This window comes from Antrostomus carolinensis, unplaced genomic scaffold, assembly GCF_000700745.2.
Source record: "Antrostomus carolinensis isolate BGI_N321 unplaced genomic scaffold, ASM70074v2 scaffold1690, whole genome shotgun sequence".
Classification (NCBI taxonomy): Eukaryota; Metazoa; Chordata; class Aves; order Caprimulgiformes; family Caprimulgidae; genus Antrostomus; species Antrostomus carolinensis.
In genome coordinates, this window is record NW_010290320.1 from 23,193 (window position 1) to 45,129 (window position 21,937).

Consider the following 21,937-nt stretch of genomic DNA (forward strand, 5'->3'; position numbering starts at 1 on the left):
TGAATGCACTCTGTTCTTAAGCATAAGCATTAGAGACAATCACTCTATAAGGGTGTGCAATAAGAGATGGAAATGACGGAGAGTAACAGAGAAATAATTCTGGGAACTTTTCTTCCAGTTTAATTACTTTAGAACAAGCTTAACGTATTTCACTTTCCATCCATTAGGCTATGTAAAAATTCATAATGCATCAAAGTGTTGTAGAACCCTAAGGTTAATTTGGAAGTTGATATATGAGATTACCAGAAAGATCTGTATTGGCATGACAGTGCCAACTCATTGTTGCAAAGATAAAGCTTGGTAACTAATGCTGTATAAATCAGCAAGATTTGGCCACGTGGGTTTACTTTATGGTACAACTGTGCTGTTTGCAACAATCCAAGGATAGGCACAGCTGAGTAGCCTTCCCAAAGCGTTCACCATATGAAAACCAAATGGTGTCAAACAGTGTCAGCTTGGTTTGGACATTCATTAATGCTCTTAGATGCTTTTGACAACTTCTTATATAACCTTGAGCACACGCTACTTTAATTGCAGGTTTGAAGCAGAAGTGTTACATTGATTGAGTTAAGCAGTGAAGAAGCTAAAAGAATGTAAAAACAGACATCTAAGTGTCTGTGCCATGTCACTTCATATGATGGTCTTTTCAGAGCTGCCCAGGTTTGCAGTTGCATTTCAGTCCAGATGACATAAAAAACTTGAGCAAGGCGAGAGACCAAAGACTCACTATTACTGAGAAGGCTGAAGCCTGCTCGCAAACCGCAGAAATGAAAAATATACTGCTGTGACTGACCAAGGCACAGTTCTAGGAAGACAGTCAGGTTTCAGATGGATATGAAACATGGGAACCACATAAATGGACAAGACAAAATTAACTGACAATAAATTAACCTGCTTTCTTTGGAATCCCATGTATGACCCATTAACTTTCATATCTTTTCAGGATGAGACAGAATTAGTGCTTTTGCATACAAGAGAAAGCATGAGGTGCCAAAATTTCTGTGAAGGGAGCGCAGTTACCAAACAAGTGTTTTCTGAGCTCAGATGGCCCTAGCAGCTCTTACCAGTTCTTCCAGTAACTGTAGGTAGGAACTCGCCTGCTAGCCATATGTTTTAAAAATGTCACAACTAATTTCTGCTAATGCCATCCGTTATTGGTTCCTCTGTGCTAAAAAGTGTCAGTGACTCAAACCAACTACTGCCACACAGGAAGAATCCATTCCAGCATGTAAACTATCAAGCAAGATTTGGAGATTACCCCTGTGGTACGAACCTGCTATGTCAGACCTGACTAGTCACTACTGGACAAAAGCAATTTGGCTGTTCACAAAATGGCTGGATTACCAGCACTCAGTTGTGCTGGAACTTATGAAATACAAAAGTGCCCATTTCTGTGAAATCCATGAATACACACACATTAGTAACAAACTCAAATGCAAGGACATTTGCAAACTGAAATTATATACTAAAATACTGATCAATCTACCGTGAGAGACTTTTTCAATTACAAATTTCAAAGCAGAAGAATTATGATATTGTTTCTACTGAACAACCTAGCCTCTTAAAAATGCCTTATAGTACATCTAGTCTTAATTAATCAAGAAAAAAAATGTGTATTACTTAACTATGGGCCTTTGAAACAATGGCTACAGATATTGGAAAGCATGTGATTGATATTTTATAATGCAGAAGTATACATTATCAATGGGAGAGTACTGTCCCTGGGAACACAGCCAATCCTCTCAGCAAAAGTATTCATTTCTAAGTAAAGTCTGCAAACACAGACACTGTAGAGCTTAGAATTCTAATTTATTGCTTGGATATCTGGCTCTGGTGGGCATGGAGTTTTTGGCTTAAGTGAACCTTCTTCCCTCTCTTTGCAAAACAAGCCAGTACAACTCTGGTTGGTTTCAGATTTTAAATTATGGTGAGGGATTTCCCCGCCCCCCGCCCCCCACTATTGGTTGTGGATGTGGCAGCCTCATACTAATTCTCTCATGATAAAGAACTCTGTAAGACAGGCCATGCCTAAATCTTCTTACAGTTGGTGAGCTTCAGGCTTATAAGAGAAATCAAGCTGTTTCACATTGTGATCTATTATAGTGCCTAATTTGGGGATACTTGTATGTCCAATGGAAGTTTTATTCTCAGATTAGGTGTCAAGAGAGGTTCTCCTCCCCCTCTACTCTGCCCTGGTGAGGCCGCATCTGGAATATTGTGTCCAGTTCTGGGCCCCACAGTTCAAGAAGGACAGGGAACTGCTTGAGAGAGTCCAGCGCAGAGCCACCAAGATGATTAAGGGAGTGGAGCATCTCCCTTATGAGGAAAGGCTGAGGGAGCTGGGTCTCTTTAGTTTGGAGAAGAGGAGACTGAAGGGTGACCTCATTAATGTTTATAAATATATAAAGGGTGAATGTCACGATGATGGAGCCAGGCTCTTCCCCGTGATGCCCAATGGTAGGAAAAGGAGCAATGGGTGTAAGCTGGAACACAGGAGGTTCCGCTTAAACTTGAGAAGAAACTTCTTTACAGTGAGGGTGACAGAGCACTGGGACAGGCTCCCCAGGGAGGTTGTGGAGTCTCCTTCTCTGGAGACATTCAAAACCTGCCTGGATGCCTTCCTGTGTAATCTCATTTAGGTTCCTGCTCTGGCAGGGGGATTGGACTAGATGATCTTTCGAGGTCCCTTCCAATCCCCAACATTCTGTGATTCTGTGATATAGTTTTCTATAGAACCTATAATGAAAATTACTATTAGCAGTTTGCTTTTTTTTTTTTTTTTTGAGCTGAAAGACATCTAAACTAGGTAGCAGGCAACACCAATGGAAGGTATGTTGTTTACCCCAGCCCCTCATTTGGAATTGCACAGAAGGATCGATTCTCCACTGAAGTATCACAATCCTGTTCCAGAATCAGAAGCTGAAAATCTTTAACAAAAAAGGGCAAAACATTTCTTTCAAAATGTATCAAGTGGCAGTAGGAGCAAAAGCAGAGCAGGGACTGGGAACCAAGTTTCTTCAATTCCAAATGACTATGTGATTACTACAGAGTCATCTTTAAATGCAGACAGAGATTAGAAGATTTTCTGCAAACTGATAGAGCATGAATAGGAGGGACCAAGAGAGCACCGCTAGAGAATACCCTCTGCACTTCTCAATTCTTTGTGATGCAAACTATTTTATGAAGTTTAAGATTTTCAATACCAGCTTAGACATTTGCTTTCTGTCAGGTGCCTGGTAAGGTAGACAGCACTTCAAGTTGACAACTTAGAAATCTTCAGACAGAGCAGGATTTTTAACCTAATCTTCTGCAACTCAGGCAGATGTTTGGTGTCAAATACATTCTGTGTATCTATACACATGTCTAAGATGTAACAAAAATGCTACCCACCTGCTCTTTTCAGACACATTTTGAAGGCTGGACAGGGCTTACTTTACATTGCAGGATCTAGCTCCTCAACTGAAACAAGTGAGAACCATTGCATATGAGGTCTCATGGGATTTAGGCATAAAACCAATGCTGAACATTTCCTTGCTATAAAGACGTCAGTGGATGCGTGCACACTTAGCAACATAAACTGAGGCAAGAGAGTTTAGGTGCCTGAACAGAAAGGTATTTGCCCAAAACCCAAACAAGCAGGAGTTTTTGCATGTTCGTGTTGCCTACGTATTAGGTAGATACTCAAATGCTTGAATGTCTGGTGCAAAACTAGCACCTGCTTCTTTCTGTTAAGATGAAATGCAACTAGTTTTCGAAATTTTGCTCGGTATTTCTCATTATGCAGAACTCTGTCAAAGTTGTTACACAGGTTCTAAGAGGTAAAGACCATAATGAGATCTTTCATCTTGGAACTGGCTTTAAGATTGCTTGTCACAGGCTGAAGGTTGTTGAGAAAAATATCAGAACACACACTCCAGCAGCAACTAATAAAATCTGATTCAAAGTGTGCATCTACTCTGTTAAGGGTACTAAGGAATATATAATAAAAAAAAGGAATAAGGTTTGAATGATAATAAATCAAAATATAAAATGAATTTAAAAATTGGATGTCAAAGGCCTTGCCAGCACTATTTTCATTAGCTGCCTTTTAAACACTCTCATATTTTAAGGTATGGCTTTGGCAGAGTTTTAGAAAAATGTCAACATTTAAAATTTGAAAGGAATGGAAGAAGAGATTTCTCCTCCTCTGTTCTCATCCACTTTTGCTTAGCTCTGTGAAACTTGGATCCAAATTACTTGCTTCCTTCAGGAGGACTCAACTCTAGTTTACTGGTCCTCTCAAAGGATCCTGCTTACCTGTTCCTGAAAAATCATAGGGAAAAATCAGAGTGTATCCTCAGCAAGTGCTGACAATACAAAACCGGGAGGAGTAGTTGATACCGGGGAAGGCTGTGCTGCCATTCAGTGAGACCTGGGCAGAAAGGAACATAATAGAGTTCAACAAAAGGTAAGTGCAGAGTTCTGCATCTAGGGAAGAATAACCCGATGCACTAGGACAGGTTGGGGTTTGACCTGCTGGAAAGCAGCCCTGCAGAGAAGGACCTGGGAGTCCTGGTGGACAGCACGTTAACCATGACCCAGCAAGGTGCCCTTGTGGCCAAGAAGGCCAATGGTATCCTGAAGTGCATAAAGAAGAGTGTGGCCAGCAGGTTGTGGGAAGTTATCCTCTGTCTCTACTGTGCCTTAGTGAGGCCACATCTGGAATACTGTGTCCAGTTCTGGGCACCTGTGTCTGTTTAGCCTGGAGAAGAGAAGACAGAGAGGGGACCTTGTCAATGCTTATAAATATCTGAAGAGTGGGTGTCAAGAAGATGGGGCCAGACTCTCTTCAGTGGTGGTCAGCGACAGAACAAGGGGCAATGGGCACAAACTGGAACACAGGAAGTTCCATCTGAAGATGAGGAAAATCTTTAACTTGAGAGTGACAGAGCACTGCCCAGAGGTTGTGGAGTCTCCTTCTCTGGAGATATTAAAAATCTGCCTGGACACAGTCCTGTGCAACCTGCTCTAGGTGAACCTGCTTTGACAGGGGGGTTAGAGTAGATGATCTCCAGAGGTCCCTTCCAACCCCTACCATTCTGTGATTCTGTGAAAAATTTGTCTCTTTTTGGTACTACTGAATTTTAAAAGAGCAGGAGCTTACCCCATCTTCAACACCCTTCTCTATCATGCAGTCTTGGAGAATCCAGCCTAGGAAAGACTGATCAAGAAAGCAATGGAGCTACAGCTCCATCCACTGCCTTGCATAAAAACCTCAACTGAACTTCAGCTCTCTAAGCACTCTTTACACTCCTATGAAGCATGCATCAGATAATAATATTTTTATGGTACATTGCACAAAAACTGGCCATCTGGACAGACAGAAATCTCTTTAAGACCCAGCTTCAGGATTTCAGCTTCCCATTGTATGAATGGAGTGCATTTTCTTTTCAGTCTTTGCAGTATTTTTATATTGATTCTCAACATTATCTTCACATATTAGGAAGAGGAATTAAAGGCTTACTTAGAATCATAAACTAGCCCAGGTTAGAAGGGTCCTCAAATCATCTGGCCCAACCTTTCATAGGAAAGGGAGACTATATGAGATTATCTAGCACCCTGTCCAGTTGCATCTTGAAAGCTTCTAGCAACAGGGACTCTACCACACCCCTGTAGAGGTTGTTCCAATGAATGACTGTTCTTACTGTAAAAAACCTCTTTCATTCTTATTCTGAGATGAATGTACTTAAACACATAAGTTTGAGTTCTCCTTCCAAATTATTATGGAACTATTAAAACCAGCTTTGAAACCAATCTAGATTTTTCACATGCACAGAGCCAAATACTCATGAAGCCACTCCTCACAGGGACTTGTCTACTTTCTTAATAAAATTGTCTTTCATAATCTGCTCACAGCCCACTGTCCCCATATGTGGAACATTTTCTCTAACATTTTCTACTGAAAACAAATATTCTGGCTTGAATGTAAATCAATGTAATCGTGGTTTACCCTACCAACGGTTTTCACAAAAACCCAAGTCCCTCACAACCCAAACATGTTTTAGGCCCAGAGAAACTTATCAGGAAATGCCCTCTCTTACTCCTATAGCTTTATCTTTTCTGGAGGAAAGTTTTAGTTTCTCCCAAATTGTGAACCCCACATTTCTAGGGTTTGCAGTACACAAACAGTTTAGGTTAAAAAAAGTGCTTACCTAACAGCTTGTTTCATAAGGAGAAACTGGACTGATGTCCCTAAGTGATCTCCATCTTTTCTATGACACAAGACACGTTTTTTAGTCCTTCTATAATACATTAAAAATATTACATCATCTTCTCATATCCCCACAACTAGGCAGAAAAAGGAAACATGACTGTGGCCAAAGCTAAGAAGAACTCATTTCCCACAAGCATCACAGCTCTAAAACTATGTAGCACCTTAAGTGTGCCAACAGAAGCAAACAGAATATGGGACTAAACACATTTCATCTGATATATAAATCATGTTCATTATTGCTGTCCATTGTGCAACAATTTCATTAAAACAAAAGTACAGGAAAATCCAAAATCACTAAAACTCCCTATGCGTTACATGAACTCTGAGCTTTCTGGTGCCATGGCACATTAAGCCTATCTAAACCAGGTTCCAGTGGTCCTACCTCTCTTGCCAACCCCAGCCACCTCTGTATTGTACCCAGCTTTTATGCCTGTGAGATCATACACTGAGTAATGTAGAAATCTAATGCAAATGACAATTAGGCCAGCCCCCAAAAAGCAGTCTGTAGCCAAATCAGCCCCCTGAACTGTTGATCACTGGTGCAAGAAAGAAGGCAGGGGCAACATATGGTGGGGAGGGCAAAGAGGAGGCTGGGATCACACAGCTGCCCAGACTGAAACTGATTTAGTTTGTCATGGAATGCTACCTGTTAGTGTTTTCAACCTAAAGCCACAAATAAAAGCACAAAAAGCTTCTAGATCTCCACTTTCTATTAATTTCTTTGTCTCCTGCAATAATATAGCTTTTATTTTTATCTGTTTTGAATGTATCTGGTTAAGAGAGAGTGTAATCCTGGGCAAACGTGCACGAACTGCTCAGTGAGTAACAGCTGCACATGAGATCTAGTGATTAGATCCTGCCCTAGTACAATGACTTTCTATTATTCTCCAATTTCATTGCTAATATTCAATAGCTATTAGTTGAGTTAGCTGATTTTTAATTTTTTTTTTTTTTAATCACATTGTGACATGGACAGACTCCTCTTTTCATATCTGCCTTAGGCACTACTGACAAAACAAAAAACATTCCTTGCAAATATCTGAAAAATGATTCATGAAAAGGGAGTATAGGGAAATAAGCAAATAGAAAAGGAATGAAGTAATGCAAATTGAAGAAAGGAAATCCATGAGCATGTCTTAAAAACCACTGACGCTTTCAGCTAAAATAAGATTGTAATTAGTAAGGGATTTAGATTCCGTACACGTAAGAAATGATACAACAACCTTCTAATTGGAGACAATGCTATTCAAATGTTACGGAGGAACAAAGACTAGTACATGATTCTGTGCAAGGAGTGGGAGGGTTACAAGAAATGTTTCAATCTAGTAGACTGAACCACAGCTGAGAAAAGGCTAAAACAATAACCTTGAAATCAAGCATTAATAAGCTACTGTCACAGCACAAGGAGGACAAAGAGCATGTTTGTTTACACACTGAGCCAAATTTTGCCTACAAGCAGACCTATCTTTTACAAGAGAGTCATATACATATATGTATAATATCCGCATACATATGGGAAAGTGAAATATAGCTTTAACATTAACTATAGAGAAGTGAGACTTCACACCCTGGGACTGCATATTGCAAAAGGTCCTATAAAAATAACATCATGATTTATAGCCTGTTCAGCAATAATTTTGACAACATGAGCTGGGAGAACTTACATGTGGTTGATTTTTTAAAATTACAAATACACTTTTTTTAATTACAGTTATAGAAAACAAATGCTCAGATCTGGCTTCTGGTGCCTGTGCTGCCATTAATAATTGCTAGTTGTCCCTGAGAGACACAAACAGCAAGTGACCTCACCTAACAGTGATGCTGTAAAAAGAAATTCATTAATACTGTATTTGTGGGGCACTCAGATACCACAGTGAGAAGCAGCATGGAAAAGCCTATGAGGAAATTAATCATTCTGCATTCAGTGCAGGATCTGGCAGATGTGCAATAAAGAAAGCCTGGAGACATACATTAAATATGAAGACAAAAAAAGATTCTAGCCATTACCAGCAGAAATAATATTCCCTGAATGAGCATCATCTGCCTTAGGCATTAGATGTTTGACATATTGTCATTCAATACAAGGGAAAAACTTGTGATTAATGTGGTTAGATTATAGCAAGTACCAGCCAGGTATTCTATGCAAAATATAGAATCTGATAATGTAATTAAAGTCTATCATAAATATATGTTCTGGGACTAGTATTTCCTCATTTCTGCATGCTTAATTTTGCAACTAAATAACACTCCCACAGTGCAGCAATTACTGGCAAATGTACATTATCTAAGCACTCAGAGACTCCTGTCACCACAGCTCTACGTGTGTTACGTGTTAGCACAGTAAATCAATCCATGTTTCACGCTGCCAGCCACTAGACTGCTTCTGTAATCAAGCTACCTTGTTTTACAGCTAGCCCAAGAGAGTCAGGATAGCAAGGACATGACAAAAAAAGTCTTAATGGTGGCAACAAATCCACAGGTTCAGAGCTAGCTCAGATATCAGTACTAACATTGAAACCATAAATTACTAATTTTATTTTACTCTATACATCAGTTCACTTCTACTCTCCCATACACATAAATTACGCTTTGTCTTACCCCATCAGCTCAAATCTGAAGCCAGATTTCAACTCTCTCCTCTGTTAATCAGTAGGGATGGCTTCTGGAGAGGAAGGATGTGTAGGGAGGACTCTAGGATGCACCCCTGGGCTGGAAAAGGTCTATCAAAGCTGCTTTCTATAGTACTTCAGAAATGGGGGCTCCACACATGCCTGTCTAGAAAAATGAAATATGTGCTAGAATAATCTGGCTGTCAGAAGTAATCTCAACATCTGTGCTGAGATGCAGCAGTGCTGTAACATATAATGGTTCCTAGTACCAAAAAAAACCCACTGCATGAGACAGTATGGATGACCAAGTATAGTTCTTCAAGTAACCACATATAAACTCATGCCCCTGTGTCCAGGCTAAGACTTCTACCTGGGCTACTTAAAGGAGCATACTACCTGAAGATGTAGCATGAGGTAGATAATCACGGGCAGAGGAACTGCAGCATCCTTAAAGGTCCCTGGGCAGTATATCAACAAGTACATCCTGGGGTTGACACCCAAGTTATCCCTCATCCTGACCCCAGAAACCAGCCTGGAAAGCGTGAGAGCACAGCTCAGGGGTTCTAATGACCCAGTCTGCTGAAAAGAAAGGCAAGGCTCTTCTGCCTTCTCTGTGCAATAATAACTGTCTCTTGTGCTTAGTAGGATGGTCCACTACCAGAAGACAGCCTGACTTTTGCATACAATGTGCCTTGGAAAGAAGAGGTTAGCCTATGCTTACCTATCAAGGAGAAGGCAAGCTCAGAAACGTAGGAAAGTCCCAGAGCCCCACAGGCTATGTATGCACTTTCTCTCCAGGCTACTGCCTATGGCTCAGGCTCCAAGCATACTTTCTGCTTAGGAACAATGAGCTCAGTTTATTAGCTGGTCAACCATAGAGTAGTGCTTGGATGCACCCCTGCCTAATTCAGACAGACAGCGCAAGTAGGAGTTTGGATCTGTTCAGCCAAATATAGTCTGGTTCTCCATCTCAAGAAGCTTCAAAATGTGGCTGAGCTATTGATATATTTACTGCTTGCTTTCCCACAGGGGGAACATTTCTATTAAACAAGGTGCATGGCATACTTTCTAAGACAAATCTGACCAGTTGCAGGGAAAAAAAAATTAGTCATCTTCATGAATATGTGTCCAAATGATGATGCACAGTACCCTTTCAAAGACCAATTCTGAATTATTTCTGAGGATGCAGGTGGCCAGTGCCTCATGAGCAGACAGATTAATAATTTTAGTAGACAGGATAGCTTAGAAAAGTTTAATGATATGTTTGTCCTCAGCTAAGATAATGGTAGTAGGTAACAGTAATTTTTTTTTCTCTAGCAGACATGAAAAAAGTTTAATACAGATACGTTTTCCATTTACTGTGCTATTAATATTACTGAACCAATGGAAGTTGGAGTAGTCTTTTTTTTTTAAGCTAGCCTACCAGTTAACTTATATTTGACACAAGCAAGTTGTACCATGAATCTCCTGTTCATACAAGGTCTGCTCATTTCAACATAAAATTCAGACAACTAAATCTGACTGAATGTTAAAACTAACTTATCTCTTTTTGGGAATGCAAAACCAAATAAAGATTTTCCTAGCTTTCCTGGAGATAATAACCAAATAAACCTAAATGCAGGTGAAATACTTGCAACAAAGCTGGTAATCATCATGTCACAATCGAGACATTCTAACAAAAACTTCAGAATTTGTAGAACTAAACTAACCAAAAACATGGAATGAGAAAAAAAAACCACAACAAAACCACAAAAACAAAACCAACATTCATAGTGAGAAAATCAAGAAATTATAATATTAATCTTTGAAAAAGCCCAGGAGTACACAATGATATTTACAATTACAGGGTTCAAAGATGATGACAGCAAAACTCACAAGAATTACTATATAAAAGCAACTTTCTCTGATTCTTTGTAGCTCAGAGCACTCAAATATATTGATCACTTCATTTGGATACTCTAATATTTCCTGTCTTAGAAACCTGAACAAGGCATAAGGGAAACTGAAGCTAGTAAAATTGTAAAAGCCTATAGCTAGTAAAATTGTAAAATCCTATGTTCTGTTTGTTAAAAAAGCTCACAGATCTGATTAATTCCCCCACAAACTGAAGTGTTAATGACAAACATAGCTCCCTTTTCAAGCTGAAATGTTTGCTTATCTTTTTTTGAAAGAGTGTTTGTTAAAAAAGCTCACAGTTCTGATTAATTCCCCCACAAACTGAAGGAAGTGTTAATGACAAACATAGCTCCTTTTTCAGGCTGAAATGTTTGCTTATCTTTTTTTGAAAGAGGATAGTTTTTTATATTGGGTATTCTCTATAAATGATAATTAAAATATTTATTGCCAGGTACATAAGTATAAACATACAGGCTCTACCTCTCATCTCCTCTGACTCATGGGAACTTGGGACCTTAGACTCATAGGGAAAATAAGCAATTTTTTTCAAAAACAGTTTCACTGACATTGATATTAAAGACCTATTTATTTTTCAACACATCAGAAAAAGATAATTTCTTACTTCACAGATGTCTGACAAAGCTCATATATTCTTCCTGGTTATCCAAGGATTGATATAACTTTTGATTACATAACAGAAATAATCAAAGCCCTGGAATAGGCAATGAAATGACAAGTCTCTGTAGTTATTATATTTAAATAACATGTCAGTCTTGATCAAAAGATGATCTCTTTAAGGAACCAGGACTTCCATTAGTATTGTTCTTTTATTTGCCCAGTGAGAAGATGAGAATTTAAACAAATAAAGACTGATTTTTATTGGTAAAGAGTGTTCTTTATTATTTACCATAAACAGACATGATACATTAGGGTGCCATGACATATAGCAACTGCTTTGCTTAATTCATTTTTTTAGAATTCCCTTTGTGATTTGTATCGTAATCTGTGTGAAAAATTATCACCATCAAAATATATAGGTTCTTTTTGTCCTTTGAAAAATGTGTATTACCCTTAAAATCATACTTTTATCAGATTATGTAGATAATCAATGTATTATTATTCAGAAGTGTGCATGAGATTGATAAAACTCCTAAGAGATTCTAATTTCTTTCAGCATTTCTTAAACAGTCTTTGCTATTTTTCCACACAGTTTTATATAAAGCAAGTTTGGTCATGTAGTGCCTGTGTGTAACCCCTCCTTGGATAGGGATTTTTAAGCCTCAAAACAATGATTAGGAAAGCAGACAACTAATAAATACATAAAAGCGCAGAAAACCTTGTCAGTTAGCTAAATCTGACTGCTGGTCTATTTTTCCAGTGCTTCAGAATCATCAGTACCATAGACATGTTGTTTCATTATTTTATTTTGCTATTTCTCAAAAGAGGGAAATATCTTGTTCCACAAGATATGATAGCAATCTCTTAGGTTATGTTGCCTATCATTAGCATGGCTATAGTGAGTTTAAGCAGCTATCTAATCACTGCACCACCTTTTTAACCACTTGCAAACTACAAACATCAACTACAGTAACAGAGTTTCAGATTTTTGATGACTATGAACCAGAGAAAGCTTCAGAATTACAGGGCAATAATGCTAAACCAATAGTGTGCAATTTTGTACATCATCTGAGTCTACATTTTAAGTAAAAGAAACATTAGGTAGCAATCAACATGGCATAACAACATAAAGACCTTGGTCTTACCCTTTGATTTCAAGTCGTTTAATACCTTTGATTCCATGGGCAGTATATCACTCACTAGTTTTATCTCAATATTTCGGGATGCCAGTTCGAGTAATTTTTCAAAAAGACGCTGACCCTGGGGAGAATATTACATGAAAAAAAAAAGAATATTAAAGGAAAGCAGCAGTTGTAAGACATAGAATTGTTCAAACTGCATACCAACAAATTACAGATGCATGTCAAAACACAAACATACTGTACGATAGCTGTGTAAATATGTTCCTAGATATGGCTAAATCTACCCTAAAGGTTAGCAACTCAAACAACTTTTTCTTGGAGAAATACTGTTTTGAAGGCCAAAGTTACATCTTCCTTTTCCTAGAATGTGCAATACTATTCATGACAGGTGACACGCAGAGAATGAAGTGTCCATTTTTTTTTATGCTGCATAAACATATTTTTACATTAACTTTCTTCTAAATAATTTGCATAAAAGACTATAACACTCATCCTGTATTGAATTATTTTTGTAAGTAGTCCCAACCATAGTACAACATAGCTTTTCAAGTGATAGTTTGCTCATCTTTAGATGAGCTACACCAGGAAGGTTAACAATAATCTACATGAATTCTCCATATGATTTTGATTTTACACTGATATACCTTTACTATTTAAGCCCTATTTCTAACACAGAACAAAAAAGGGAACCTCATACTGAACTAGATACATGTTAAAACTGAAATCAAGATATTTGTTTCACATGAAAAATAAAATTTTAAATCACTGCATTTTTCTACATCCAAGAAACAAAGAAAAAGTAGACCTTCCAACTGCATAGCTAAGGTTTAAGTTTTAGATTCAATATTTTAACTTAATTTAACTTAAAGGAAAATGCTTAGTTAGAAGCATCTGACTACATGATGTCAAGAATAACATATCCAATGTACCACTAGTGAGCTGTGTTACTACAACCACAGTTAGAGCCTGTTTCCTTGCTGCTGTTGTAGCTTACCACAGTACAGACACAAGTAGCACAAGTAGCAGTCGAATACACAAAAACTTTGGGTTTAATGAGCTGACAAAGTGCCTGCCCTACTGACACAGTTCACTTTAGATTCAATATAATGCTGGCCCCCAAGGTAAAGCTAAAACAAAAAAGCAACAGTCAACTTTATTAATGTTTAAAAATATGTAAAGGGCGAGTGTAAGGAGGGTGGAGCCAGGCTCTTCTCAGTGATGCCCAACAGTAGGACAAGGAGCAATGGGTGTAAGGTGGAACACAGGAGGTCCCACTTAAATTTGAGAAGAAACTTCTTTACAGTGAGGGTGACAGAGCCCTGGAACAGGCTGCCCAGGGAGGTTGTGGAGTCTCCTTCTCTGGAGACATTCAAAACCCGCCTGGACGCCTTCCTGTGTAATCTCATTTAGGTTCCTGCTCCGGCAGGGGGATTGGACTAGATGATCTTCCGAGGTCCCTTCCAATCCCTAACATTCTGTGATTCTGTGAACTTTCAAACAAACAGGTAGTCCCTTCCAACCCAAACCACTCTATGATTCTAAGATAAAGTTTTCCATTTGAGACAATTCTCTGTACAAGTTTTTACTCTAAAAATCTTAAAAGGATTTCTCTATTCTACAAAAATGGGGATTTCTCTATTCTACAAAAATGGCCAATATAAAAGCAGTTTGGGATGATGTAACCTGACACAGCATGGACTAACAAAACCTCAGACAGAAGCCCTCCTCCTCATTGCACCTCGAAGCAACAAGCAAGTGGAAAGCCACCCTTTGCCCTGTAATTGCCTGCACAGGTTGTCACTTTGAGCCTTGGAGGGACTGAAGCATTAAGTAGTCACAGAAAGTATCTCTTCAGCTGTATACAGTACAGACCTATTTTTTAATATTCACTTATTTTGAATACATGTGGCAAAAAAATACCACCCAGCCTCCTAGAAACTAGCTTTCTCAAAATTACAGAGTAGCCAGATGTTGCAATGGAAACACAGAACTACTGTTTATGTTTTAGTTTCGTAATATATGCCTGCTTGCTGGCTCAAATCTACAGCACAGCTCTTTGCTCATCCCAGGGAAAACAGGAACTTAGTAGCCAACAAGATACAGCCATAACAAAAGCATTAGACAATAGCTAACAGAACATGAAAACAAAAACACGCTTTGCATGAAGCTCCAAATGCTTCTTATACTCAGATTCAGCATTTCTTGAGGTGACTAGGTAGTTCCATTCGTAAAAAATAACACCCATGATTTAACTTGCACTCAAAAGCCCTTACTGAGTTGCTGTGCAAGTCAAGGACTGTCTTTCTCTCACATTCATAATGAAGCTAAAAGGATACTTAACTCTCACATCAGTGGTTGTGTTGGGTTTTGTTTGTTTGTTTGTTGCTGGTGGTTTGGGGTTTTTTTAAGGAGAAATGGGGCAGATGTTACCAGAGGTAAGAATTAATGAGATAGTAGAGGGAAGGGGACGAATGCTGCATACAGAGTCATACAGCAGCTCCATCATGATCCTAGGGGAGCAGAGAGGCACTGACTGGTATTCCTGGATGCCCTGGTCCCTCCAAGAGGGTTTCTCCTGCAATTTCTGTGGACTGGCACTGTTAAACTCTAACCAAATCTGAGACCTGCAATCACTGTGCTGTTGTCTGATGAGTTCCCAGATCATGCCTTGCCCCACCCCCAGCTCCCCTGGAGTGACAGACTCCTGCCATGCCGGAGCTCAGGCAGCCATTGGCCCCATTTCTTCTGGGTTCACCAACTGGAGACATCACCTTTTTGAATTTCATTAGTTTTACCTTTGCAAAAAGCAAGCAGAGAAAATTAAGGACTAAAACGCTTGCAATACATAAATCAATTAAAATATATATATGAAGAAACTGCTACTCAGGAAGGTTCAATGTGTTGATTTAATTTACTAGGTAGAAAGACAAACAAAGGCACGCTGTTCTTGTTTGGTTTACCTGTAAAAACTGATTTTGACTAGAAGCAGAGTAGAAAGCCATAGCATACAAAAATACCATTGATAAATTTGATGGGAAGTGATTTGCATTATCAATACAAATTAATGCATTAACTGTTCTGTTAAAGAAATGCTTAGAAAGTTAATGTCTAAAGCTGATAAAATAAATTGTTTCAGGAGATGGTTCTTTACATTTTTTTCCCCAAGGTAATTATTTTTTATCATTATTACCACTTCAGTTCTACCTGCATAAGATTTTACTTACATATGATTTACAAAAGCTTTGAGAAACAAGCCTGAACCTTCTGTATTAATTTTAGTTTGGATAAAAAAGAGCATGGTAGCATTTCCCAAGTTTTACCTGATCTTAGCATGCCCTGATGTGACCAACACAGTACCCTTGATGGACCACCCGGCTGTCTCTTACAGGCCGTGCTGCCAGCTGAATGGCCCATCCTATGGGTGAACAGATCACTTGGAGTGTGGCTCTGCATTCCAATCAAGACAGCTTCTCTGAAAACACATCTCTTTTCCCATCAGGGACATCACAAGCTATGCATTTATAATAACATTTTCTGTCAAATTATGTTAATAACTGGTGAAACCTCAAATTGAGAAAACATTTAAAGCTTCACCAATAGTGATGGTTAAGACCAGGAGTGTACTCGTGACAAATATGTGTTTATACAGGTATACAAAAACACCACCCAGTGCCAGAACTGGGGAGAATTCTTTCCATCTCATCACTTGTTGCATCATCCCTCAGCATTCATATGCTCACCAAGGCTTAGTCTAAACACACTAAACAATTATGAAAGATTCACAACTTGCTTTTGAAAATCTGTATGTAGGATAGTAAAATAGGGTACTAGACATTCTTCCTTCATTGTTGAAGTACCTAGCTTTCTTCTCCATTAATATTAATCTGAAACTTGGATTCTATACTCTCTGACATGTTTACTTGGAATTTTACTGTTTTGTTCTATGAAAAGGAAAAAAGATAGGACAGAAATTTTGAAGAGTTTTGTCACTGCTGTCAGCACATTTGAAATGCTTCTGTTGAATACAAAACCTCATGCTGTCATTCAGACCACATTCCTTTTGTGAGACAATACCAGGCTGCTGTACGACCATGTGACAGTGATCAGAATAATTTCTATATATCCAGCTTGTGAGGACTGAGAAATAGTAGCAGCCAAGTGCTACGAAACTGCCACCTTATACCATATCTGCATTTTAACAACCAATACCACTAGCAATCTGCCCAGCCTGATAAAATATTCTCATACTATTCACAGGGCTGTTTCAAAAAGCCTACTTAAAGTGACAAAATAGGACGTAAAAAGTATTTATCATGTGAACAAATGGACAGTCTCATAGCAGCTTTAAACTAACATCGATCTGAAACATTAATCCCAACTGTACCTGCCACAGCCACCTGGCAAATTTTTTTTTTTTTTTAAAGAAAGAAAAAAAAAGTTATCATTACCAACCTTAGCAAAAGGCTCTGAAATTGCCCCTAAAGCAACTCCTTAGCAGTCACTAGGCAGACTGACTTTAGCCTGGCTGATTTCACTTGCCTGCTGTTGTCTCTGTCAGCATGCGTTCCTCATTAAAAATACAATAGAGGAGATACGAACACGAAAATGCTGTATTTTTTTAAGTACTCTAAAATTGAATTGTTGTGCTCTTCAGTAACTTAGATTCCTACAGTTTAGACAATGTTTAGCTTTCCCTTTCCACAGAAATAAAACTGGTTATTTCCAGAATTTTCTTCTGAATTTATTCTACACAGTTCTACCAACATTTTTGAAAGTTGTCCTGTGATCAAGCCTTTGGGTGTATATATCAAACATCACTAAATATTGTAGCACACTGGCAGAAACCACTAGACCAAATAAATCGAGAAACTCTAAATTTAACTTTTGCCATTTAATACAGAACAGGGAAACTCAAATGCTCTTCTCAAATTCTTCTAGCAAAATAGCTAATGAAAAGGGAGGGAAAGTAAATTTTTGGAATTTCAGTCAGAGTTTAAAAAAATGCTTTCACTTTAAAAGCTCTCTTTTTAAAATATCTTTTCTATGCCTCAGTCTATACCAGCTGCATCAGGGAAATGCTATCACCTGAAGAGATGTTTGTGTACAAGTGAGCTTACAGAAAAGAAAATAAACTGCAATCTCTACAGCTAATTGTAACTGATTGCTGGTGGTAGCTGTTAGGTTTGGAGAAGTTATCTTCTTTGTGCTTATTTGTGTATTTTAATAATTGTCAAGGAAGCATACTTAAGCCCTGAGACTAACATTTGTTCTACCTATCAAATCACTTAAGAACCTTGAGCAATGCATATCTGAGACTAACACAAGATTTCATTACAAAGCTGGATAACATGTCTCATGTAAGCCAGCTGTCAGGTGAAGTGAGAGGCTTCTCTCATCAACCCATCTGGGAGCTGAACAATAGGAAGGTAAATAGAGATGGTCAGAACCATCTATTTTTTGTGTGATCATTGTAAAAATCAAATGCAGATCTACCCTTCGATCATTCAAATAGCCATCCAGTGAGAACTGTGCCATAACTTATGGCAATAACAATAAACCATGATGTCATTCATTCTTACTTGCTAAACTTAAAATGAAATTTGTGAGGAAAGACCTGCTGGAAATAGGTGACTCTAAATTAAAGAGTCACCTTTTAGGTGACTCTAAATTAAAGTTTCTAACATGACATGAGCTGGAGGAAAGGAATTCTGAAAATCATGAAATTGTCATGATCTTATGCTCTCCCTTCACTGCAAATGAACTAAAAGCTATCCTTAAAAATCAGGTTTCCATTGTCCTCTAAACATCTGATTGCAACAGGAGGAGTCATATGTTAATGTTCCACAAAAAATCTAAAAGCCACTGTATCACAGCTACCCTGCTATCTTGAAAATACACACAGTTGACATCACTGTCACCAAAACACATGGGTTTCTTCTGAACGAGAAAAGCAGGTGTAGAAAGCCTACTCAGTATTTTTACAAACAGATATTTGTTTACTTGACCACCTAAGCTGTGGAAGCACACACAACATTGTAGCATCATGTACTCCAAATCATGTAGCATTTGGAGACTCCAATTTAACGAGACTCATGAACTCGAGACAGCTAAGCACAGCAGTTGTGACCTGGACAGTTCAATCAGCAATTACTATTAAGATTTATGACCAACAAAACATGGACAGGCAACGGTCACGGACACTAGTCAACATACCCACAAACAAAAATGAAGAAAAATACAGCAGGAAATTCTGCAATTTTATATATACACACACATACATACATATATGTATGTCCATTATACATTTAGACGAAATATGTCCAATATACATTTGGACAAAATGTACAATATGTATACATATGGATGATACATATATTGGGCATATATATATATATGTATGTGTGTGTATATAAAATTGCAGAATTTCCTGTTGTAATTTTCTTCAATATACATATTGGACATACATGTGTATGTATATATAAATGTATGCACATGTGTACGTAACTACACAAACACATATAAAGAGAACGTAGCTAAACCTTGTAACTAATTAAGAAAAAGCAATCTAGCCTACTCAGCTCTTCTTCACAAATCCATGTCTGTAGAAGTGCTCTTGTAGAGAACCTTGCATTGCAATATGCCTTGAATTTTCATAAAATGGAAATTGCTAGTTATAGAGTAGGATGTGGGTCCATATAGGAAATGTTTATGTCCTTAGTTTCTGATGAAACAAGAATCATTCAAGGAACAACTAGAAACTACTAAGTACCACACTGCCTGGAAGTTTTGCATCTCAATCCCTTACCTTTCATAATGCTTCTGCTATTTTGGGACAAATTTCCTTGAACCCAAATTTGTAAAGACTTGAGGACATTCGATTTACATTTCTGAAAATTACTAAATTACAGTTATCGAAGCTGCTCTCAAATTCACTTTCATTTACAAGTGGAGAAAGCAGATGTAACGATACAAGTTTTCTCGCCTCCCTTTCCCACACCAAGCTTTACACACATGCTCTGGGGCAATGATTTGCTAAGAAACACTACTTCTGGCAATTTCTTCAGCAATTAGATTGGCCAATAGCAGCATAGTGTTTTAGGACGAACAGACAAGCTTGACAGAAAGATCTATCAGCTGTTCAGCCCACAGTGCTGTACAAATGAGGAAATGACTGGAATATTAATTGCCTTTAAACAGAAGTAATTACTCACTTTTGTAAGACTAGTAGCAGGCAGAAATAGATAACTAGAATAAAATATCATGAAAAATGTTTTATTTTTTCTGGCTTTAACAGTGCATCTGAGGATGAAAGAGCTTCTTCCTTTCCCTGCTCTGACATTCAGCAGTATCTTACAGTTTTTACTTTGCATGAGAACGTGGAACAGTGAATGGATTTGATGCTTAACTAGTGAAACCACAATTTCCAGTTTGCTATTTTTGTCCTCTGTTTGGGATTTGTTAGGCTCTGCTTGTTTTGAAGCAAATGACATGTTGAATTTTTTCAGACAAAACGTTTTTAAAAGATTCATGCACATACCAATTCATGCACATCCTAAAAACATCTAAGGCACTATCTCTTTGAATTCATCTGCTTGAATGATAGTACATGGGTTTGAAGTCTCTTACAAAGTAAATTTAAATAAAGCTTAACTGCATAATTACTTTGTGAAAAATCTCAATATTTTGATACTCAATAAATTTATTCACAAACTGTATTCCAATATTTATAAGCATTCTAAAAGGAAGGGTTCGCACTACATTTTCCATTTGGCTGCTCACCTCAGATTTTCACTCTTTTAAAGGGACATGCGGCAGATTTATTCTTAAGAAAACTTAATGTGTACTGTTCAACTGGGCTACAGCCTCTTTCAAAAGAAGCATAATTCATTTCATGACTTGAAAGCACAGGCTATTTGCAGTACTATCTTTAGTTGCTTGGAATACCAGTTGTCTACTAAAAGGCTCTTTTTTTTCTTTTATTTTTTTCTTTTTTTTTTTTTTTTTACTGTAAGCATCAACAGAACTAGAGAGGAAAGAGAAGAGTTTGTGACATAGTATAATAGAATTGATTCCTTACAGTTACCCAATTGTCACTTTAACCCCATTTCACATCAGCTGAGTGACTTCTTTCAGCAAAGAATCCATTTGGTGGAAAAGAGGAGATACTCTCAGCCTATCAGTTCTTTGATATCTTAGTTTCACAAGTGATGCTAAGTGCATACCTGCCCTTACCATATTTCTAAGAGGATTAATCTCAAGAATAAAGTGTTTGTTGGCACAATATCATTGTAATGCATGTCTGTCTCATTCACTATGATTTATGATTTTTCCTATTAACTGCAGAAATCTTTTAACACTGCCCGCCCTCCCAAGATTAATTTTGAAAAGACATGAGAAATCATCTGATACTACATTGTTCTTTATAAGTGTCATTCTATCCATCTATTTGGCTGCAGAATTAATCCCTGTGCTTGCTCTTTTACTTAATCAGTTGCACCAAATAGAAAATAAATGTATAGATGTATGGATATTCTCAAATTACAGATGTATTAATATAGGTACAATTTTGCAGGTTTCTTATTAAGATTACATCCTTTCCTAAGATGGAAGTGATATGAATGTGCATTGGATGTGTTATCTAGTCCAAGTATGCCATCACTTTCAGAAAACTACTGTATTGGCAGGAAAATCTTTGTATGAAAATGCTTTTTTAGATTACTCAAAACAAATAGGTCTGCTACAGGCAAGGGCTGTAGTTCGAAAAAATTAATAGTGAAACACCAAGAACAGATTGTTAAATTCTCACCCTTTTGTTAGGCTAGAACATACCTGGCATGCTGATGGATGACTGTGATTGAGGTCCCACTGGGATGATACTATGTCAACAGACTTTTCAGCCATATTAAGCAAATTCATCCAGCCTTGGAAAAGAGACAAATGGGATGGTGCACTGTCTGAGTAGTTGATCCCTTCAGGAATATTTTCCACAAGAGCAACCCTGAGAATAGATAAGGAAAAAATAACCACTTAACAACAGCACTTTTCTTTATGAAAAAGTTCCAAATTTTAAAAAATGTCAGGTTTTGGGCCTGTGGTTCAAGATCTGCTCCCAGAGGCTCTCAGCAGCGTGCCACCCTGCAATTTGCTCTGAAGTTGCTGACTGTCATGCTCCGCACTTCTCAAAACAATAAAATGTGGAAATGACCTACTGTTAATGCAGCAAAGCCAATTAAGCTTTTGAAGCTCCACAAAATTAGCTTAAGCGTGGAAGAGCTTACTTCTTGTAACAAAGGAAGTGAGAATCAGTCTTTAAGGTGAGGATGGGAAGAATGAAACTATATCTTCTTGCTTTGCCACTCTCATATTTGCACTTAATTTCTTCTTCTCTCTAAGCAATGTGGCAAGACACATACTCCCTG

General features: G+C 37.9%; 1 protein-coding gene across 1 annotated transcript in view; it reads right to left on the minus strand.

Annotated features, from left to right (window-relative positions):
• The window catches only part of LOC104528524 (inactive phospholipase D5-like), a gene marked incomplete at its 3' end in the record, with an annotated part of 79,710 nt that overhangs the window by 14,804 nt on the left and 42,969 nt on the right, over nt 1-21,937 (minus strand). The window contains exons 2-3 of the mRNA XM_010172559.2: nt 21,348-21,516; nt 12,522-12,636 (exon numbers count right to left, since the gene is read on the minus strand). Coding sequence (XP_010170861.1) covers nt 12,522-12,636; nt 21,348-21,516 — 284 coding nt within the window. The remainder of the gene's footprint in view (nt 1-12,521; nt 12,637-21,347; nt 21,517-21,937) is intronic.